This window comes from Gadus morhua, chromosome 13, assembly GCF_902167405.1.
Source record: "Gadus morhua chromosome 13, gadMor3.0, whole genome shotgun sequence".
Taxonomy (NCBI): domain Eukaryota; kingdom Metazoa; phylum Chordata; class Actinopteri; order Gadiformes; family Gadidae; genus Gadus; species Gadus morhua.
In genome coordinates this window covers 10821331-10845394 of record NC_044060.1, presented here as the reverse complement: position 1 = coordinate 10845394, position 24064 = coordinate 10821331, and the positions used below count along the sequence as shown (strand labels likewise).

Sequence of the window (24064 nt, the reverse complement as noted above, 5' to 3'; positions counted from 1 at the left end):
TCATGCATTTGCTTCCACCTGTCTGTATTTGTGTGTGTGGGGGTCTCATTTTGTATTGTGTCTGTGGATCCGCCTTGGCTGAGTACGAACTCCTGAATGTGTGTATGTGTGTGTTCTTTTTGTGTTTGTTTATGTGTGTGTGTGTGTGTTTATGTGTGTGTGTGTGTGTGTGTGTGTGTGTGTGTGTGACAGATAGAAGACTGAAAAGCCTGGAGGGGGATTTCCTCTGAAAGATTTTCTCCTCCCCCTCTCCAACACTCTCTCCCTCCTTCCCTCCCTCCCTCTTTCTCTCTCTCTTACCCCACTTGCTCTAAGCTCCCAGTGTGGTGCAAGCAAGCACAAGAGGAGCTTGAGATTCAACAGGCAGCCGAGAAAGTTAACTGTTTCTGTGCAACTCCCGCAAACCTCTGTCTGCGGCTCGGAGGAAAAGGTCCTGTGAAGAATGGGATCTTTTCGTTACGTTCTTCTCAGAAAAGCAAAGCGACCCTCATGTGGATGTACCTGAACTAATATGAGTGATTGAGGTTTCGAACAAGGAGTTAAGTCTCTCTCTCTCTCTCGTTCTCTACACTGAAGATTCTCAGGAGACAATGAAGAAGACTTGAAATATGATCAAACTTTCTGTTGGTTAGGAAGAGACACCACTGCCAAGATGGTAAGATTGACTTCACTTCCTCGGTTGTTGTTGTTGTGTTGGGTATTTGCAGGTCATGAATTGATTTTCTGGTTGCACATGGCTCTGTTCCACTGACCTAGTGACAGCCAGAGCTACCCCATTTGTTTTGGTTGTTTCTCTCTCACTCTGTGACCTCTTCGCTCATGCATGTCTGAAAAGTCTGTTGGTCGTAATCATGGCTGAGAAAATACAACTTTCTGATACATTTTACTGCTAAAAGAGGATCTTGAGTTGTAAATTGTTCTTGTGCAAGTTCCCAGTTTGTTTTGAGTTTAATTCACATCATAATTGCACTGCAGCTACAAGACAGGTTATAACTTATTCATGACTGGTTACAATGGCTGATATCCAGTATTAACTTGTTGTGTATTGTTATCCAAAGCTGGTGGGAGTTGGACGTCTCTCACATTGAATGCAACCTCCCAAGATTTGCAAGAATGCCCACAGTGAGCGAGAGTGTCGAGAGGCGTGCAGGCTTTTGTTTTGTTACTCTGGCAATGCCCCAGGCCCTCTGATGGGGGGGCTTAATTAATGCAAATCGCTTGCATACTTGGGCGGTACATTAATGGAGTGCTCTGGGCATACAGATCATGCCTGTCATTGACCAAAAAGATTGATGTTTATCTTTAGAGTCTGTTTCTATGTCAAAAAGGCTCTTCATTTTTAAACTGTTGCGCAAAACTTGTGTTGATGTTCGACTATAATTCACAAGCGTAGTTGAACCAAAGGAGACTACGATGAGAGGAGAAGGGTCGATCTGGAAGGATGTGGCCAGTTTGAACTTTTATTGGCCACTATAGCAAAGTTTGTTCAAATGTGGTCATAAAACATATAGCGGAGGATTTGAGGAAGTGATATGATTTATCCTGCAATAACATGTGTTTCCAAAGCTTGACTCTCTTTCTCGATTGAGAGTTTGATGAATGATAGGTTTAGCACACATTTGGAAAACACGTCCAAGCGTGTCCGAAGAGTGAGGGTTTCTGAGAGAGCAGGAAGCTTGTTTAAAAAAGGAGTCTGCTCTTTCTTGGCAGCTCTTCATCATAACCACCACTCTACATTGACCCTCACGTCGCTTTGTTTCTCCAGACGCTTGCTGCTTCCCAGGGGCCTCTCCGTCTGACCTGAAGTTATTGCAGCCTATCTGTGAAAGCTATTAGATTACTGTACTGTGCATGGCCTGGTATTTCTATCTAGGAAAAACACTGTGTTACTAATGTACATACTACGTAGTGGCTGGGGTGACTTGCAGGTACTGTTAGGGCAGCGACAAGGACAGCAATGTCAGCCACGAGTCACATTCAGGACAAACAGCGGAAGAGAAAGTTCCCACTCGACGCAAAGAGTCATCATGCATTTTCCTCTCGCACATGTACAGGAAGACGGTCAAGTACCAGTCCGTCAAGTACAGCCCTGCTGCTACTTTCAGGGTTCTGTAAAAGTGTGCACAAGGGGAACCTCTTGAAGCTTGTTGGCTTCCACTCCATTATGCTATTTCGCTGGGTCATTATAGTATACATTATGCTAATGAGCTTAAAAGCTTCAGTCTATCCACTACTGTCTGTGACCACATCACAGACACCGAGCTTCCACAGCCAACAAGCAAAAAGCATAATAGAGATGACTGTAAAATGTGGGATAATGTGGGATAGGTCATTTTAGAGAGTGAACTATAATTAAAATCCAAGGAACTAAGGACACATTTATGGGAAAAGAACACCTTGCAATTATGTTGTTAATTTACTGGTCACATCTATGTACTATTTAGTTATTTAGCATATGGTTATATCGAAAGGGTAATTATTACAGGGAATTTGACTGAAGTCTTGAATGAGTTAAGGAAGGGTAGGCATCGCATCGCATGTGTGTGTGTGTGTGTGTGTGTGTGTGTGTGTGTGTGTGTGTGTGTGTGTGTGTGTGTGTGTGTGTGTGTGTGTGTGTGTGTGTGTGTGTGTGTGTGTTTGTGTTTGAGTGCTAGTATGAGTGTCTGTATGTGTAAATGCTTGTGTCTGTGATTGTGAGTGTGTGTGTGTGTGTGTCTGGCGTGTGTGTGTGTGGACACACAGCATGAGAGGTGAGAGGACATGGTGTATCCTTATTAATAATAGATCCTTCTGGCCTCTAAACTCCCAGTGGGGGGGGGGGGGGGGGTGGGTGGGGGGTGGTTTGGGGGGCACAGCTGTGTCTCTTTCTAAACATACCTCATCACAACCTCCTTTTTCCTGATTGAGACCATTAATCACATCGCTATAGTAATTATTTGTGCTCCGCAGGCAACTGAATAACAACACCCACACAGGTCTATACTTAAAGCAAAGGAGATGATAATAGTAAGGGGCTGAGACACAGAACTATTGGATTTAGGCAAAGACAGGGTGCAAGATGTATGTGTATGAGGACAATCAAACCAATTGTTTTCAGCAAGAATAGGTAGTTGCCAAAAAGCCTTGCAACTGTATATTTTCACCCTGTCTATTTTCTCGGGATCCTGAAAGTCTTAAAAAGTGGGTCAAACCTCAGGGAGTGTGCATTTTTCAAACGAGAGCTTTTAAAAAAGATTCATGCCTCCTTTGATGGGGCGAGCACACAGAGCCATGCCAACAATGCAACACTATTAAACAAAAGCTAGAGTTACCTCCAACAGCTCAATCTCATTCCTAACTAAGGTCTGCTCATTATTATGGTTTGAGATTTTCCTTCCCATGGAAGCCCTGTGAGGGCTGGGATCTGCCTTCCCTGTCTGTGATCGGCCAGATGTGGAGGCCCACATGCAGTCTTTTCCCCGGCTCACACACTGGTTGGATCCGTGCTCAAAGCCTGCTGCTGGGCTTGTTCAACACAGACCCGCTACCTTGAATACATTCATCTTCCTGACTACAAACAAATAACTTACAATCCGAAATCGTTCTGCAAAGTCTTGTTGGTGGCCTTGTTGGTGGCATTATTTGGTTTGATTCTTCTTTATCGGTGCTGGTGTCCTCTCACTCAGTTCACTGGCCTGTTGCGTTAGATTGATTGGTTGCAATTGTATGCTAATCAAGAAACTCCTGTTGACTCAGCAGTGAGTGAGCAGGGTTTGTTTTGTCATGTTGAACGGGTTTTGACTGAGAAACCTTGATCATGTTTTATCGGAAATGGAATGCATATGGGCATTGGGTTTTGCATTTCAAACATGCCAATGCAAACTATGAAGTACTTCGGCCACAAAGTGTTTATTTTACAGGTTTGTACCCAACCCCCCCCAGCTGGCCTTGGACACCATGTTGGGATACAAAGTGAAAGTTTGATTCTGTTTCCTTTTGTTCCAAAACAATGGTCCAAGGTCAGGAGGCTCCAAAAAAAAGGCAATCCTTCTTGATGTTTATAGAGTAGATGGTACAGTTCACAGCCTTGCCCTGCCCTTACATTTCACAACACACGGATGCCATGACAACAGCAGGATGGATCAGGGCTGGTAATTATCACAATGATCACACACTGCCTGAGAGTGATTTTCAGGCAGTCTATTCGAAACATCGAAAGAAAGGATAAAAAACAGACTTATTGTTTGTGTAACTAAAGTCTTACGGCCTACATACTTCATAACCCCCATATTCCTTGGCAGTCGGGCACAAGAACCTGTTAGATCCTTTAGCTTATCATCAACAGGGGTCCTTCCGAGCGACTACTGTTATAGCAGGGTACTAAGGATGGGGTTAGGGATTTGATTCCCATTGAGGCCATCCACGTATGATGCTTTGAAAAGCTATCTACTAAGGGACGAGAGACTAGGGACTCAAGGACTAGAATCAATGGTGCTAAGGGACATGGGATTCACTGTCATCGGAAGGCCCCATCATTACAGGGGCACACTTCCCACTCACATATGGGGAAATGAGGGCCTGTAATCAACCTAACCTGTATGTTTGCAGTGCCTCCGGAGTACTCCCACACACGATGTCAACCTCAGCAGTGCAAAGCCACCGTCTCTGGAGCTGCATGGGACCTGCCTTAGTGACTGTGCCACCGCGACTCTTGTACTGAATGATTCATCAGAGCTGAATCTTTTATTCAGTACTAAAATATGTGTGCCTATGAAGTGTACAATCAACTTTTTCTTTGGTTTCATTTGCATGAAGTAAAGAAAAAGCATTCTGCCTCTCGCATTTCACACCTTGAAGCGTGTACTGACTCGACATCTTGCTCATGACTCAAATCGAATGTACTTAATCATTCTGACATGCGTCACATTAAATTGCACAACTGTATCAGTACAACTGAGTCATGCTTCCCAGGGAGAGAAAAGGTCCATGTTTAAAGTCTGTGCTTGACCTGCATCCCTAGGAAGCAGACCTGTTATTTTGCCTGGACTCCAGCACTCCTGTGGCTGCCTAGACCTCCCCAGCTCTACAAAGCTTTGGCCCCAGAATATCAACAAGACATTGGCTGCCACAATCATTCCCGATGGCTCTGCTTATTGCAGTAGCCGTCTAATGGATGGCTGTTAAAAGCTTCGTCTCACAGGCGTATTTTATGGAACAGACAGTCAAGTCTGAATGGATTAACAACGTTTTCGCTCAATGATGTGTTCCCCTGCCAAAGAGACACACATAAAAATAAAAAACACCAGCATTGTGTCACTGACCACCAGGAGTTGAGAACTTTGTCGGATAGAAACTTGGAACAGGGCTGGGGAAATCAGGAAAGATTTGCCTCCATGTTAAAGTAACACTAGCATTGTGTTCTATATTTATTTTTTATTTATTCTTTAGCTCTAACAAGTTGAATCAAAAATTAAATAACCTTCTCCTCCCTAAATCACAAAAGCCTTTCATTGATAACATCTCCTGTGGTATTTTTTTGACACTATCTCATTTTGAGGATGAAAAAGGAGATTTCTTCTCCCTTCCCCACCCTTTGTGCACAGAATACATAATTGGCTGTTGTTATGTCTGAGTTGATTTGGTGTTTATGGCTCTTGGGTTGGTCATGTCGGCCAGACAAGATGTATATCCACCACAGTAGTTCGGTACACCTCTTTTGAACTTTGCAACTATAATGTTGAGTGCATGACTATAATGTTCAGTCATGCATAGTACACCTCATAATTGGTTGGTTGGGTGGTTACCTTATTTGGCTTGCGGCTGTGGTTCCCCTTGAATAAACATTTTCACGTAGACATTTTAAATTTGTCAAGTTGCGAGCGATCTAGAAAAAAGGTGACGTACGTTTCAAACAAACCAGTAGGTTTGGATGAAACTAATCCTAATGATAATTACACTGCACATTGCAAACCGACTTTAAGCCTTTGACCTTTTGCTGCTGACGGTGCTTAAAATACTGACACACACACACACACACACACACACACACACACACACACACACACACACACACACACACACACACACACACACACACACACACACACACACACACACACACACACACACACACCTTGACAGCTTGTTTATACTGGGGCCTAAATCTGGGTCCTGACTTTCTTTGACCGTAGCCCAAGGCGAAACACAAAGAGCCCGGTGCAGAGAAAGAAGCCTGTTATTATCTCTCTCGTGCTCAGCACGGTGAAAAAAGCGCCCAGGGGCCTTTCTGCCGGCGGAGGTGGGGATTGTGGCAGGACAAAGAGGAAGCAAACCTTCATAACAGATGGACCTCTATCTGGGTCCTCTGACATGTCAATCCACGTCAAACAATGATCTTTGTTGGCTGGCTGACACTGCCCAAGAGGCCGGCTCTGGCTGAATAGAATGAAAGCTTGTGGGCTTCGCTCAACAATAGTGGGCCTCGGTACACCCCTTCCCTAGCGCCACAGCAGGCAGTCTCGGGTGTAGAGGCTGCCGTGGAATGCAATGGGCTGGCTGTAGATCAGACCGTCTTTAATAGAGAGATACAACTTTTTTTTAAGGATTTAGGCCTGACCGAGCTTGACTCCTCTTATGGCGGCCAGTGAAGTGAAAATGAATTCCCTTGGCAAAGAGAAGCATGTCAACTCCTGTGGCTGTCAACGCGGGGGGGAAACAAGTCGTGGATACATTGATATGTTAGCCGCTCTAATGTGTTATCTTTACGACGTCGGCGAGTGGGTTCAGGCCCAGAAAGTCTAAGAGGGTTTGAGAGAGGAATGTTGGGGGAAACTGTTCCAACGCCAGGACGTAGACAAAACAAGAGATGACCTCACTTCCATTTCCTCAAGCTGCAACTGTTTATCTGATAGTCGGTCCATAAACAAGAATATAATTATTGCATGCACACAAACACACATACAAAGTACAACGTGACCAGAGAGATAATGGGGATGCTATTAGAGCGTTCTGGAGAGAACAGCAATCTGGGATCAGAACAGACCAAACTGAACTGTACGTCATGTCGAGTTTATTGGTCTTTCTCTTTATCACATTTACAGTCTCAAAGGGCGTCACGGGCCCTTAGGGACCCATTAGTATAAACCCCTCACAATCCTAAACTATACAGGTCAGCAAGGGCAAGCGAAACAAAACAGTCATCATTTTTGGTTTAATGCAAAAATGAAAGCATTCAGACTTTTATAAAAACAAAACAAAGAAGGTATACGGTTCCTGTCTTTCTGACATGCTGTCTGGCCGTATGTCAGATGTAATGAAACATACAGAGTAGCCGGCCGGTCTGAACTGGGTCCAGTCATCCTATGTTTATGCTCTCTACGCAGGGTCTTGCACATGTGGATTTCCCATCCAACCACCCATGGTGATGCTTACATTCTGGGATAACATACGTGCATGTTTGTAGGTTTTAATTAGAGCTTTGTTTCATTATAGGAATTTGGGTTTTATTGCCACAAAGGAGTCTCAAATAGACTGTATTTAAGAAGGAAAACACAGCTAGAAACTGTAAAGTTATACCCAACCTACACACCACAGAAATGCCGTATGACTCACTGTTCAGCAACACCTCTGAACTCTCACTATTTTACTTTAGATGTATTATCGGTTGAATAAAATATCTGTATTTCGAACAAAGACGTTTGTTCTCTGATAGACTTGGCCTTCAGTTTCAGACATACAGTAGATCCTGTACTCTATGACTGTACCAAGTCCTATACAGCTGTGATGCATTAAAGAGCAAAGCCCAGGCATATTTCTTCTACAGCCTCATCTATTATACAGATGTGTTCAATCAAGAGAAAAAAAACACTATTTTCTGATGAGGAAATGCTATTTTGTTAAACAGAGATACAAGAGGAAGTGGACAATAAATATAAGGATTAACTAATCTGCTGATATAACACGATCCTGACTTTTATTGTGATAATATGATGCATGGATGATACCTGTTAAATTAATTTACTTAATTTAGAGTGTGTAGAATCATTTTGCATCGAGCAGAATGGACTTGGCAGAAATGTAATAAATGTTACTCATAAATAGGTTTTAGTTTTTGTATAATCCCACGGAAAAAAGATAAGTTGTGTTTTCGTTAACTTTTGAGTGAGTCCTTTATATCAGGGCACCCGGGGTTGACTTGTTGCTACAATAGCCCAGAAACTTAAACCCAGTTTTCAGCCCAGTTAAGAAAACGGATATAGGCCTACTACACCTTACAACGGCTTCCTACTAGACTACACTACTTTACATTACACGTTTAACTATGTCATGACAACACAAAAACTACACTTAACTACATTTTATTATCATCATTCCAAGATATGTTTCTGAGAAAATCCCTTGACCTATCTTGTAAAATAGTGAAAGACCTACTGTATCTTACAAGCTTTGTAGTAGCCTATTGTTGACAGGTCGTTTGAGGTTTTGTGGTTTGTTTATCTGTTCTGTCTTAAACCCCCAAGCTGAACTAAATAGTATAGGGGCTGGCAATCTCTTTATCTACGCCAAAACGTGGGCCTGTGGAGTGCTTTGAGACTAACTTGACAGAGAGTTATATAAATAAACTTGGCTTACCTTTGAAGTCCCTTTGAAAGCAGCAGTAGTGCCAAAAAAAAGAAGTAGGCTACACATCAAATGCAATACGTCTTCTTTATAATATAATAGGTATAATGTCTGTTTCACTGCTTTTAAGGTCTGCTTCACATCATTAATGCCCAACAAGGCCGGTGTCTATGTGTGACATTCTCATGTTAATTAGATTACGTACAGTAGGGCCAGGTCCACGGAGCCGATTATTAGGCGAATCCGGTGCCCAAAACCGCAAATTTCTGAAACCACCCTCGGAGGTGGTTTCAAATCTATCCGGACCTATGCGGTTTCGTGTTAGGATTCGTGTGGACGCCAAAAACGCAAACGAGGATGTCATTAGCCCACCAGCTGGGGGACGTCAGAGTTGCGTTGAATTTTTTATTTATTATTTTATATGTATTCTTTTTGTGGCTTTAAATAAAGCTCCTTGATGAACTTAATTACTAACTGTACATTAAAAAGTATTTCTGCTCAATTTAAAAGGTTGAATCTCCTTGTGACTGTTTGTCTACAGCGCGCAGGCTGTAGGCACGGAGGCTCCATGCGCTCAACTTTTTTCTGTGGAGAACCAGCGCATTGAATATTTACTACAGCGTTTCTACAACGCGATGCGGTTTCGCAATGACTCCGTCTTTACGGAGAATCTGAGTTTTCAATTTTATTCAAAAGGACAATTTTTCCCCGACTTCGGGTAGGCTGTAACCATATTTGAAGAGAACCATTCATATGGTGGAGTTTTTTTTTCTGGTGGGTGTATTTTGCGACGAGAAGTTTATTGTCCTCGACATGATTCAAGATGCTACACAGAACACCACCAAGAAAAGTCCCATTTCCCTCCCACTGTTCTACCTTTGTGTGGCTCCCCATTGCAAACACTGGTCGACGAGGATGGCTTCAATCTGCTCCCGATTGCTTCCATGTGTTTAGATTGGACTGCATCCCGTCGCACAGCTGGTCCTAGTCACATAGCTGGGACCCGGTGGTTGAATAGCCCATTTCTTATAAGCGTGCTGATCTGAAGCAGACCATTTGGAGTGAGCACGAGAACCAAGATGACTCTTGACTTGAGAAGCAGTGTCTTTTTACATGGGACTCCACTCTGTCTCTCTCTCTGTCTCTCTCTCTCTCTCTCTCTCTCTCTCTCTCTCTCTCTCTCTCTCTCTCTCTCTCTCTGTCTGTCTGTCTGTCTGTCTGTCTGTGTCTCTCTCTCTCTCTCTCTCTCTCTCTCTCTCTCTCTCTCTCTCTCTCTCTCTCTCTCTCTCTCTCTCTCTCTCTCTCTCTCTCTCTCTCTCTCTCTCTCTCTTTTTTCTCTCTCTCTCTCTCCCACTGTCATGGTTGCTGTATGATGGGGACCATACGATTGTCTTTGTCTTCTCCTTTCCACTTGAATCAGATCACAGTTCTTATCCGTGTCCACGCACCAGAGTTCCAGCCTAGATCAAATTTCTTGGCCACACAAGTAACAGTCTCTTCATATTCAGTTAAAGACAGATTTAATCATCTCCAGATATAGTCTTGGAGATCTGTAGATGTGGCTGGGCAAATCCCTGGATACTCCTAATTAAAAGACAGTTTTAAAATTTATTCTTGGCCGTACATCAGTTGAGATAGAAAATGATAAAGTGACAGCTTTGAGAATTGGAGAATTGATCTTGATCACTGATGTGTCAGCCATGAAAGTGTTATGGGTTGTTCCTTACTGATAATTGTTGGCAGCTAAAGTATGCATTTTTAAGAAAGGTATGTCAGAGTTTTAGGTTTCCAGACTGTAGTCAACTTCACTTTGAAGCATTCCACAGTAGTGGAGAGGTTGGGAGGAAGCCAGCCATATTTTGCCTTTAAATTACATTTGATTTTAAGATGTATTTTGACATAGCTATATTTTCTTAAAGAATGATGCCAACAAAAGCTACGGTCAAACAAAGAGGTACAGATCAAATACCTGTTCCCATTTAGCCAAATTTCTGAAGCCAGGCTGAAATTGTTCAGATATTTATTTTGCATTATTACTTACATTTAGGCATTAATTAAATGTAACAAGTAAGCTTTATTATTTATAGATAAAATGTTAAAAGGTATGATCAATTCAGGTAAAAATATTAAAGGAGACATATTAAGGCGTTTTCACAACAAGTAAACATAGTATTTGAGTTCCAGAAAACATGTTTTTGAAGCTGTTTGCTGGAAATAGCTTTTAGGAAAAAAAATCGTGCCTACCGCTATTCCCCTCTTTTTCAGTCCCTTCAGAATGCGCTGTTTCTGGTGTCTGTAGCTCTAATGCAGATGAGATGCTGCCCATTGACCAATGAGCTGTCAGACTGAACCACAGAATGGAGCCCATGGGACCTATGAGATCGAAAAATATGAATGGGTTTCAATGGAGAGAAAGTAATTATTTCCTGGTCCTAGTCTTTATATGCCCTGGATAACACAGTTGCTTCTGGATTTAAATGATAATTTTTCATGCAAAGAAAATGAAGAATTTTTCGCGATGTACCGGTAGTTTAATAATGTTAGGTTTTGTGTGAGGCTGCTTTGTGAACTACAGCTCTTCGCTGTTCTCAACGCGAATGATATACTTCACCACCCGCACTTGGAAAGTGTTGTTTTCAGAATAATGTCCCCTTTAAGTTAAAACAAAATGGAATAGAAGAAGAAAAAGAACAATAGTTCAATTCAACCCTGCGGACCTACTGTCTAATGGCAGGTTTCTCTTCCCTGGTTCCCTCTAGAACCCACAGTCTCTGGACTCATCCATCCAGAGTGCCCTGTCAGCCCTCTTCCCTCCCTTCGAGGCCACCGCGCCCATCGTCCTCAGCCAGCTCTTCCGCACCATCGAGGAGCGTTACCACGGCGACGCCTTGCAGTGCCTGCTGGACTTCCTGATCCCTTCCAAGCACATCCTTGAGAGCGTGCAACAGGCGGCATGTGTGAGTCTGCTTGCTGCATATACACTTGTTTAACCTCCACCCTCAAAGGAAAATATACACACTGGAATGTATTGGTATGCGGCCACAAAGTGTTCTAGTGGTTAGTAGTGGTTTATTATCTGTTCTAAGCAAAGCATTGTTGACAAATAAACCATGAAAACCATACTGCAGATTTTCCCAATATACTGCTATTTGAGAGAAAAAGGGATAACAGAGACTGCAACCTGACGAAAATCGAGGACATTGTAAAAAAAAGTGTAGCCTAGTAAATGTGTGTGTGATTATCTTTGCGTTATTTGTTGTAGGTTAGCCCAGCATCCCAGCTAGGGAGCGAGCATTTCAGTTTTAGCAACTAATTCAATTAGAGAACAAAGAGAACAACATGAATAAAAGTCTGTCTTTTTGTAAGTTTGTTCCAGCAAGAAATTCTTTAAGAAAGGATCTAAATTTCCCTTCACATCTTTTTGAGATATATTTTAGCCTTTGTGTTTTTTGCGATAAGAAAAATAAATGGAACACCATAACATTCCAAGAATGGAAATATAGAAAACCTCTCTCTAAAATGAATGAAATAAACTTGGAACTACCTTCCACTGAAACATGTGCTTCTTATATCTTTTTTTCCAAGGCTGCCTACTCGGATGTAATTTTCTGCCATGAGGGTTGGCCACTGTGTCTGCATGACCAAACGGTGATCCACCTCGCTCCCCTGAACCCTCTGCTCCTGCGGCCGTCAGACTTCTACCTCCAGGTGGAGCCCTTTGGGGAACAAGCGGCGAGAATCGTCCTCAAAAGCCTCCTCGCTGAAGGGTGTCGCGAGGTGGAGGAGACCCCCATACTGGAGACCTCCTACCCCTGCATCTTCACGGAGGATTGGCTGCGGGACATCAATGAGGGGCGCCACGGCACACCTCTGACGCGCTGCTTGCTCTCCACAGACCAGGGGGTGATAAAGTTGCCCTGGGCAAAAGTTGCCATTCCGGAGTTCATAGAAAAGCCTAAGCCCACGGTGCCAAGCTCGTTACCGCTCGCTCGGGACACACCTCCGGAGCCCAGGAGGCTTTTGACTCCATCCCATTATAACTCGTCCACCTTGCCAATGGAGAGCTTGCTTCTACCGAGGAGGGACAGGATGAGAGCGTCTCTGAGAATTCCAGAAGACTCTTCCAAACTGGTCAAGGTGCACAATGACAGGCCCGCTCCCAAAACCTGCCCCAAACCCTCACCCAAGCCCATTGGTTGGGTTTCACCCAATACCTGGGACTGCCAGAACTATCGGGAGATAGAGGGCGACTACGTTGACCTTGTTGATCTGGTCAAGGACAAAGAGGCTTTGGCTAAACTCGACAACCACCCAAACCCCCCCGGTTCCATCTCATTCAAACCCGTTCGGCCGCCTCCGCCGGTACCGGTCGCCAACGGCAGCGGAGTTGGTGGACGCAGCCTTCGGTACGGCGAAGGGGCCTTTCCACCTTGTAGCCAGAAGAGGTTGAGCTACGAGATGTCCGAACAGGAGATGAAATGTAGGTACAGGGATTCTTACACGGCGGCACTGAAGAACCCTGTGGCGTTTGAGAGAGGGAGCGCAGAACTGCTCGCCGCTCTGAAGGAGTTTGGCTTTCAGAGCCCGGAAGACTTTGGACCCAATGGTAGATTTGTCACTCACGGAGATCATCCCGGACACTCGTTGAACTGCTGTAAAGACTATGAGCCACATAAGGAGCCCCAGCGACGGAAGGCATGTTGTCAAATGCCTGAAAGCATTGAGTCCCATGCTAAAGAACCCAGCGGACGTTTAGTAGCAGAAACTCTGACCAAAGAATTACAATTGGATGAAAAATTTGCCTCAGGTGGAATTCCTCGCCAGAAAGTTCAAACAGACATTCTTATCCCCCATCAAAAAGGCCATGGATCTAAAGGTCAGACGAAGGCCAACGACTCTCCTGTGGAAAAATGTGAGGATAACATCATCCCTCATCACAAAGCAGAGGTGCTGAAACCACCAGTGAAATTCAAAGCCAAACTAAGGTCTCTCTCCACGGTGTCCGAGTCACCCAAAGGGAGTCCCATTCTCTACAAGCTCAACAACAGGAGTCACAGTGACATTTGCCCTGAAATGATTCCTAGCATCATTCATTACAAGCAGAACGCAGGCTTTAGTCTGGCAACTCAAAAAGAGGAAGTACGTCATTCGCCCAAAAAGGGTAAGCACCAAGATGATATGAAATGACACTTAAAGTAGATACATTTGTCTTACAGGAAAGCTGAAATACAGACAAACAATGGCATTTTTCTGTTAACAGTCTGCCACAAAAAGTTAGCACAATATTCACACATAAAACTCCAGTTGAAGGTTATGGCCCATTAATCACATTAAAAGGTTTCTAGCCCTTAACAGTTGATTGAAACCTCGACCATGACCCCCAGGGCTCTTGGGGGGGTTCTCCATGGAGGGTCATAAAGGCTCTTTAGAGAGACGTTTAAAGGGGGCGTAGAGGGTCGAGCCTGAATATGATATTCCCCAGAGGGAATTTCCTCCTCCGCTGTTTGGCTTCCTGAGCTAAACGATAAACATTACGCACGTCATTCTGTCGACAGAGAATACAGAAATAGCGTTGGCACACTACAAAAAGTCTATCAGGATATAAAAATGAAGAGAAAGCCGTGGTTTTTCTATCCTAATCTAGGGAGACAGCATAACATAGCAGGCAGGAAGAAAGTCTGCCTCCCCCCCCCCCTCCCCCCCCTACACCCTCTCCACAACACGCACACCCATCGGCATGTACCCATGGGTCCCGGGAAGGGCATGGAGAGATCCTGACTGAAGACATGCTTGTCTCAGGCTATTAAAGTAGCGACTGGAGGGAACACAGGCCTGCTTTGTTGTCTCTAAAGAGGGACCAATTAGGACGTCCGAAATCAAAGCCAGGCTTAGTAGGCTGGCCCTACGTCGTCGTTTTTCTTACACAAGTCCAAGGCTTTAAAGGCTGGCTGAATTTCTTTATGCGCCTAAGTATTTTTTCTGTCTGTCTATAAGACTGACTGCTACTATGATGACTACTCATACAAACGATTTATAGCGAAAGAAACCCCTTTAGTGTGAGCTGTGAGGGAAGGCCAAAGATCACTGGAGAATAATGTCCACTAGCACTCACAGCCAGAGGACATCCTCATAAACGTCCCGGAGTGGTCATGATACATAATATACGCCCCCCCCCCCCCCCCCCCCCCCCCCCCCCCCCCCCCGGCCCCATGTTTTATAATCATTCTGTATTTCTTTAGCTTAGTGTGCATTAACCTTTGGAATAACATGTGGAAACTTCTTGACCTGCAGACCTCCAGTCAAACAACAACACAGACGGATCATATTTAAAGCTCCACGACGTCAAGACAGACAAGCCTCTGCCGTCCCCTAGAGAACCACAGCCGTCCGTCTGTCCTGCTGTCCCCTCTGCTCCTCAGAGCCAGGAGGCCACTCTGAGAAGCATTGTTGGGCTCCTTCAACTTGGCACCATATGTTTGCCAGGTACCGCCAACCAGTCTGTCACATGTTTTTTTCCATTTCGACATCGCTATTGCGATGTCAAAATAGTGTTAACGAATAGTGTTAGGATTATCATTAGCCATTGGACTTTGATAACATGGCCTTGCAGATAGTTAATATATTTTATTCAATACATTTTGTGTATGACCAACTGAATCTAAGACTTCCAATGCCTAGCAACACATGTGAAATTAAATGTAATACATGATTAGATGCTGACTCTGATAAAAGTGAAAATAAAATTATTCTTATCCTGATCATTCTTAATTAAATTCTGGCGAAAGAGTCGCACCATAGCACCTTTCTATTCTCTTTTTTCTAATCTGCGACTCTGTCATGTCAATCTCCAGGAGGGCGGGACAAGACGGGTCGCGCGGTACTAGAAGTGCACGGGGAGAGGGCGATGTGGACGGCACCTCTGGCCTCAGCCCCGCACCTCTGCAGGCTGATTCTCTACATGAGCCTCATACCAAGGTACCACCTGGATGATTGTTTGAGTTATTTAAACTTCTGGGAATGTCTTTCTTGGGGTTGCGTCTATTTATCTTTTTTACTTTCTTATCTTGCTAAGTTAATTAAATTTCCGGCAAGCTCTATGTTTAGGGGGCCATTTCAGAGGTCAGGGGAAATCTGCAATGGTTTAGGAGTTTGTTGAGTATGTGAGTTGTGATTCAGTTAGGTCAATGACAAAGACGAATTGGTACTCAATAAAGTAAAAGAAATGCAATCATTGGTTGCATAATGACATTCCCTATAAAAACGTGATTCAAAAACCTAATACTGGGATATGATTTCCAAATGTATTATATCTCTCAACCACTAGAGGGCCTCCTAATACTGTATAAAAGGCCCAGAATATGGGACTTTCTTTTTTATCTAGCGGACACTGTTATGGAGGAGATTCACCGCCTTCAATTCAACAGTTTTAAAGCACTATCTTATTATCATTCCAGTCAAATCCAATCTAGATGCGCAAACTACAATTTCATCCACATTCTATCAGTGCATTGTCAAAGCTATGTTAACCCCCTTAAAATCCACTCCAATACACTTTTACAGCACCTTGCATTGCAAGTGCAAATGCAAGGTGCTGTAAAAGGGAGCTCCTCCCCATGCGAAGGACCTTACTCACTTCAAGGTGCCATAACAATAAACCGCAATTGGAGGTCTTCCTCCCACCGTGGTTACAGCCCGTCCTCTCCATAATAACATGAGCTGGCTGTAGGCCGCTGCCACGCAGTCTGCTGACTATCTGGTATGTGACGCCCCGCTAGACATTTCACGTTGGGACTCACGCACTGGTAACCCAACACCAGGCCATTAAGAAGGGTGTGTGAAATTGTCCGAGGGAAATTTGGAGGAGTGAAAGAGGATAGTGTGTCTGTGAGAGTGACCCAAGTGTGTGTATAGTGTGCATACGTGGACGTGTGTGTACGTGTGTTTGTATGTGCCTGCATGTTTGTGTGTGTGTGTGTGAGGGTGTTTTTGTGTCTGTGTGTGAGTGTGCATTTGGTTTTGTGTCTGCGTGTTTCCAAGTGTCTGTGTGTGATTGTGTTTTTGTGTCTGTGTGTGATTGTGTGTGTGTGTGTGCATGCATGTGTCTGCATGTGTCTGTGTGTGTGTGAGTGGGTTTTTGTGTCTGCGTGTGTGCAGGTGTCTGTGGTTGTGTGTATGTGCATGCATTTGTCTGCGTGTGGGCATGTGTCTGTGTGTGTGTGTGTGTGCGTTTGCGTGTGCGTACTGGCCTGCCTGTGTCTGCGTGGTGCATGTGTTTGTGTGTGTGTGAGTGTGTGCATGTGTCTGTGTGAGTAAGTGAGCATTTAAGAAAGTGAGCGAGGGAGAGACATGACCTGTGAAGGAGCTGAGAGAGTCTAAATGCCTCTTGATCAGATAAGAGCTCCTGTGATGAAGTGAACGCATGCCAGCATGCTCGCTAACACGCTTCCACTCGTACCCAGGAAAGAAGTCCGAGATTTGGGCATGACACTTGTGATCGACGCCAGGAAGAGGCCTCCTCCCCCACTCCTCTACAAAGCCCTGTTGATGGCCCAGGTTAGAACAATTCACCCTCTCTCTCTCTCTCTCTCTCTCTCTCTCTCTCTCTCTCTCTCTCTCTCTCTCTCTCTCTCTCTCTCACACACTCTCTCCCTTTGTCTCTCGCTTTCTCTCTGTCAGTCTCACCCTCTGTCTGTCTATCTCTCTCTGTCTCTCGCTCTCTCTGTCTCTCTTTATCTGTCTCTTTGTCTATCTTTGTCTCCAACACTCTCTGTCTCTCTCTCGCCATGTCCGCCTGTCTCTCTGTTTCTTTTTCTATGTCTCTGTTTCTGTCTCTTTCTCTCTCCCTGCCCCTTTAAGTACACACACACACACACACACACACACACACACACACACACACACACACACACACACACACACACACACACACACACACACACACACACACACACACACACACACACACACACACACACAACACACACACACGCCAGCACATAATCTGGCGCGCACGCGCACACAAACAGAAAGAAAGAAAAACAATCGTTACAACTTTTCTGGCATGGTGAGGTTTCGTAGTACCACAAGGGGGAGCCAACGATTAGCCATATTTATTTGAGCAGACTTTTATACAAAGTGACCTTAGGTCGAGGTGAGGGCTTGTCCATCACCACGTCACATTACATCGGCCTACATTTTGGAAGCATGTAGGTATAGTAATTTTATTGTTATTGTATTGTGTTGGTATAATGCTTTCTCGATAATTATTACTTTTCACGACTTATTACTTTTTCAAAACGTTCTTTTGCTGTGGCAGTTTCAAACACAACAACGTCTCTGCCTAATGACAACAAATTCCACTATAAATTACTAAACAATGCCCAAAAAAACATTACTATTAGCATAACAAATATGACATTCCAATGTTCGTCTGCTTCCAAAGTGAAGGCCCGGTTTTCGATGTGATGTTGTGACCTAAGCCTATAAGCCCTATAAATACATAAAATGTGTGTTTTGTCATGCATGTCTTGCTAATCCAACCCCTTGGTTCATGTGGCAGGAGCAAGCTCTCCACGCGGTCCATAGTATTCTGATACTAGTGGACAAAGACACCGTCCCCCGCCCTGAGAGACAGCCCGGATTACAGGTGGGGAAAACAAATTCATAGCATTTCCTTTCTTCATATTTGGAGCACATTTACATTTTATTCTTCTTCTCACTGCATATTGATTCATACTTTTTTCCTTGTCTTTGTCTATGTGTGTTAGATGGATGTGGTGACCTCTTTAAAAGCACTCAACAAGATAGTGGAGGCTTCCCAGCTGACCTCTGACCTGGGCGGGACCTTTGCCTACAGCCATACCGATTGGCTACAGCTCCACCAGGTGTCATATACGCTTTCAAAGCCTCTCAGCAATTTCATGCCGCTACTTTGAAAAAGATACAGGAAGATTGGGAAATCATTTGTCAATGTCTCATCAAGCAATGTCGTTTATGATTTGTTAGCCTCAGTTTCCTTGGAAAGCATGTGGAAACCACTCTTTCATGAGAAGTCTGTTGAGAATACTCTTTCGACACTTCCCACACAGCCCTTACCCTAACCCTAGCCCTAACCCTATTCAATAGTTGAGTGAAGCAAGGATAAGCCCGGTGTAAGGAATTGTAGCTTCAATGTTTACAGAACAGTCAATCATAGAATATAAATGGCATGTTGCTGTGTGGGGGAATGTGTAAATCAGGGAATGTGTAAATCATTCTGCTGTCAAGTATATCTGTAGAACATATTTTCCTTCCCCTCCATTTGACCAACCTGCTCTGAACTTACTTTGTCCCAGAGGCTGGTGTCCTTCACGACTGACCTGCAAGGGGCTGACAGTTTGCTTCAAAAGGCCATCAAGAAAGTTGATGAAACCAAATCTATGGACACCGCACAGGTACGTTTCAAAGCTTACCATGTCTAGTTGGTTACCTTCACTATTGGGACTTAGGCCTTACATTGTGAATGTTTGTGTGTGTGTGCGTGTGTGTGTGCGTGTGTGTGTGTGTGTGTGTGTGTGTGTGTGTGTTGTGTGTGTGTGTGTGTGTGTGTGTGTGTGTGTGTGTGTGTGTGTGTGTGCGCGTGGGTGTGTGTCCTGCAGGAGGTGCAACAATGCATACAGGAACAGAGAACCTCAATGAAGGAAGTGCTGGAAAACAGCCGGCTGGTCTCTCTGCAGAGAGAAGGAGGAGCCATCCTTGCCCGATTCAGGAGAGAAGACCTCCGCTTCCAGCAGTCAGAGGACAGCAGGTACACAGACCATCCGTCATGCACACCAACACACTCAAAACGAACATGTCTGCGCTGACGGATTAAAAAGTTTCTAGGTGATTTTGGATTATATCCATGTTTGCATTGTTTGCATTGACAAAGTTCCTTTCAGAGAGAGAGAGAGAATGGCGTTGTTTTCCAATGCACATGCTTGAATGAATTTAGGGTGTTGGTTCATGCCAGGGGAGTGGGGCGAGGGGGGGGCAAGCTGAATTGTGTTTCAGATTCAGATTGATTATTTGTCACATACTGTACATACAATCCAGTGAAATGTTAACAGTCTGCAAAGTAAACACACAACTGCGCTATAGATTCAGGTATACATTCCAAAAGGGTACTTGAAGGTTAAACCAGGCGTTGATAAGGATGCCTTCCAGGGCGCTGGTTCCCAAAGATAAGCAAGCCACCAGCGGGCCATTGATGGCATTCACACTGTAAAGCTTAAACATCATGCAACCACATAACCATGATGCTGCTGTTGTTGTGCTCCTGCCCATCCAGAGATGCAGTGGAGGCAGTCACCAGCCTGTACAACCAGTTGGAGGAGAAGCTCCATACTCTGGTGATGCGCTCCAATGAGTCGCTTCAGCACCTGCAGCATCTCTTCAGGCTACGAGAGGTGGAGGGCCACATCAACGCGGTACTTTTGGGGGGTTATGGGCCGTCGCACTTATCACACTTTTAAACTTTTACAAGTGTTCCATGGGGCAGTGTAGTAGTTTGTCTGTCTTGACTTACAGTCAAAAGGTTCTTGGTTCGATTACTGGATGCCCAATCTGTGGTGATCCTATGGCAAGTAGCCTAACCCCGAACTGCTCCCGAATGACCTGCATGCGTGTTCACTTTATGTGGTTTTGTAAAATAATATCTACCAACTGACTAAATAGAAGTATTCGAGAAGGCCCTTGATCATTTGCGTCAAGCAATGAACCGTATGTATTGTACACACGTTTTTTGTTAATAATATCTCCCTGTGTTTGTTGTAGGCTGGGATATGGTTCAATAGGGAAGGGGAAGCTGACGTTGAAGGACAACTCAACACTAGACACCCTGAAGGACTCTGAGACGGCCCTGCAGCACCTCGACGCCTTCCTCACACAGGCCATGGTAGAGATACTCAATATAGAATACATTATATAGAATACTATATGTAGCATACGATACATAGAATACAATTAAGAGTACAATATATAGCATACAATATATAGCATTCATAATGTAGCATACATTATATAGAATACCTTATCAGTGGCGTAACAAGGCGACGACGGGCCCGTATGCAGGATGTTCAAGGCGGGCCCCCCCCCCGTTACGATTGTTGGGGGGGGGGGGTCGGAGCGATTGTTGGGGTCGGAGCGATTGTTGACGGGGGGGGGGGGGGCCCCTTGGGGCCCCTTGATTGGCCCGGGCCCGTACGCACCCGCATACCCTGCTTACCGATAGTTACGCCACTGTACCTTATATAAAACACATAATGTAGCATACATTATATAGAATACATTATGTAGAATACATTATATAAAACACATTATCAAGCAATGTAATTATTATGGTGTTGGCTCAACAATATGTTGTTAGTATCTTCATGAAAAAAACGTGTGTATTTTCTTCAAACATGGGTGACATGCAGCTGAGAAATGCGATGTAGTGTATTGTTGCTGTTCTAAAAATGCTTACAATAAACCATACAATCCCAGATGGTAAATGTGGGTCTCACATCAGAAGTACAGGACAGTAATAAGTACATCAAAACTATATGGTAAAACAATGTGTTCTTCAAGTCTATATAAGAAGGAGCAGGGAGCATACAAATGCGATCTGATCCATCTACTGTATGCCTGTATCTCATAGGAGAAGAAGCAGGTAGCGTTGGCTCTCATGCTGGAGGCGCAGAACATTGTGGACACCAGCCCCCCCAGCCCGGCCACAGACGTGTTTCGGACCGTGGTCAGCACTTTCAAATCCAACATGGACGACCTTCTACATCGGGCGGAGCCAAAGCGGAAGGAGCTTGACGTCCTCACGCAACTGCACCGCTTCTGTGAACAGGTGGGTGGACAACACGGACCACATTGAAGAGGCAAAGCCCCGTGCTGCTTTGTGAACTGGAACAACATGTAGATATTGGAATGTTTTTGCTTTGGCTCCCACCCAGACATAATAGTATGCTTCCAAATCTCTGCATTCAATCAATTCAATGTCTGCTGCCCTCAAAAGTTTGAAGAGTCTCTCCCCTCTCCCGACTCTCTCTCTCTCTCACTCTCACTCTCTCTCTCTCTCTCTCTCTCTCTCTCTCTCTCTCTCTCTCTCTCTCTCTCTCTCTCTCCCTCTCCCTCTCTCTCTCTCTCTCTCTCTCTCTCTCTCTCTAGGCCTCGGCTATGGCGGAAGAATGCGTTCCTTATCTGGAGCAGGTAGAGGGGGAGTGTTACCTCACTGAGGCCACTCAAAGCACACTCAATAAATATGAGGAGAGATTTTCTGCAGATTTATCCTCACCGCACTTCCAGGCTGTGAAAACACAGGCCCTAGGCCTCGGCCCCAGGGCCTCCGGGGTGCTCAGGGCGTGGAATGCTGCCTGGGTCCAATGCCAGAAAGTCAGGCAGCGTCTGGGGGAGAGTGGGAAGATGAAGTGTGTCCCTGACAACCAGAACCAGGCGGTTCCAGCCGCCGCCTCCCAAGGGGAGCTGGGGGTGCAGGAGAGGAAGGAGGAGGAGAGGAAGGGTGAAGAAGAGGAGGCGGAGGACGTGGAGAAGAGGAGAAAATCGGCGGAGGCTGGAGGCCTTCTGACCCGGGGGTCACCAGCCTCTTCTACAGAGGTCAATAACGCAGACGGGGACCAGGGGAGGGAGAAGAAGAAGAAGAAGAAGAGCTGCGAGGGCGAGCCTGGAGGAAAGGCGTGCGCCGCCCAGTGGCCTGGCCCCCAGTCGACCCCTGATCCATGCCCGGGGCTCCCGGGCGCGGCGGTGAAGGATGAGGTCGTGACGGGTGCTGTGAGTCGTCTGAGCGGGGCGTCGCCAGGGTGTCACGTAGCAAACCGACGGAGGCAGAAGGAGCACCACAGTGACATGGATCTGAGGAGGGTTGACTCCTTCGGTCAGGGGGAAGAGTCGCCCAGTCACCAGGGGCTGGGGCGGTCTCTAAGCGAGGGCTCGTGCGTGAACCCCAGTCTGACATCTTTCCCCAGCCCCCCCTCCCCTTTTGATGCCGGGATCAACGTCCAAATGAGGAGACAGACTCTGGGACCCAGCGTGCTGCCGGTGCACACTTCCACATCTATTTCTTCTCATCATAGTTTCTGTTTAGGGGACTTGCGTGTTGAGTCAGATAGTGAGGGTAAAGGAGGAAGGGGCTGTTCTCCACCTAAGACAGACCCCATGGTCGCGCCGCGAAACCCGCTGGAACCAAGTGGCCGGACGGAATCCCTGACTGGCCCCACCGCAGAGCAAATTACCAACAAACTTTTGTGAGTATTTGATGTGTTTTTTGCTTACAAGATAAATAAAGTTGGATTTCGCCGAAATCTACTTTCGAGACCTGCTGCATAATTGATCACACTATTTATGTTATGGGGACCACCTTCCTACTAAACCCGCAACAGTTCAGCAGGACTTCAAAGGGGAATATTTAGTGTTTTTCAAAGGAAATTTGGCTAAAATTCTGAAGCCCCGCTGAACGTTGACCATACCTAATCCTGAGCAAACAGCACCCTCAGAGCCCCATCTCACAGGTCTCTCTCTCTCTCTCTCTCTCTCTCTCTCTCTCTCTCTCTCTCTCTCTCTCTCTCTCTCTCTCTCTCTCTCTCTCTCTCTCTCTCTCTCTCGCTCTCTCTCTCTCCGTCCCTCATAGGAAGCTGCGGAAGATCCTGGAGGAGCTGCTGTGCACCGAGAGGGAGTACGTGCGGGCGCTGGGCTACGTGGGGGAGCACTACTTCCCCGAGCTGGAGCGGGCCGACGTGCCCCAGGACCTACGGGGCCAGAGGGGGGTCATCTTCGGGAACCTGGAGAAGCTGCATGACTTCCACCGCCACACCTTCCTCAAGGAGCTGGAGGGCTGCGCCGAGAACCCCCTGCGTGTGGGCCGCTGCTTCTTGCGACACGTAAAGAACACCCCCCCCCCCCCCCCCCCCCCCCCACACACACACACACACACACACAAACACACTTAACACTTAGAATAACAATACTTCAACGCTTGAGCAACATCTTCTTGCTTTAGTGTATGATGGACGGAACCGTGGCCAATATGCTGACAGGCTGATAAATATTGTGCTATTATGAAATTCAGTGTTAAAGGAGTGTACGTCATAAAGGTTGACATCTAGTTTACCTCGCTTTGAGGTTGTTGGCCCATGGATTCTACGGGAGGAATAAGCCTGCAGTGGTTTATTCCGCTTATACATATAATGAGTAGAAGTGAGTTTGTTTGTTAGTCAGGATCAGGTATTTAACATTGCTGAGGTATAAACGCTTGATATCGGACATTGAAGTCAGATAATAACTTTGGTCTAAGAATGTTGTGGGTGATTATATAATTTAAAAGGGTTCATAATAGTTTTTGGGATTCTAAAATATACGTCAGAAAAGTGTAGCATTAGGTTACAGTAGTATGGTAGTATGCAGAGCAGTCGTCTGTGTCAATGGAACTATATAACTAATATTT

General features: G+C 45.3%; 1 protein-coding gene across 1 annotated transcript in view; it reads left to right on the top strand.

Annotated features, from left to right (window-relative positions):
* The first annotated feature begins 295 nt into the window (after window positions 1–295).
* The window catches only part of quob (quattro b), a 28749-nt gene continuing 4980 nt past the window's right edge, over window positions 296–24064 (top strand). The window contains 16 exon segments of the mRNA XM_030375049.1: window positions 296–655; window positions 11358–11555; window positions 12184–13759; window positions 14890–15081; window positions 15450–15573; window positions 17058–17151; window positions 18158–18244; window positions 18366–18482; window positions 18933–19031; window positions 19236–19384; window positions 19907–20045; window positions 20392–20424; window positions 20426–20512; window positions 21257–21454; window positions 21775–22868; window positions 23252–23501. Coding sequence (XP_030230909.1) covers window positions 653–655; window positions 11358–11555; window positions 12184–13759; window positions 14890–15081; window positions 15450–15573; window positions 17058–17151; window positions 18158–18244; window positions 18366–18482; window positions 18933–19031; window positions 19236–19384; window positions 19907–20045; window positions 20392–20424; window positions 20426–20512; window positions 21257–21454; window positions 21775–22868; window positions 23252–23501 — 4440 coding nt within the window. The 5' untranslated portion in view covers window positions 296–652.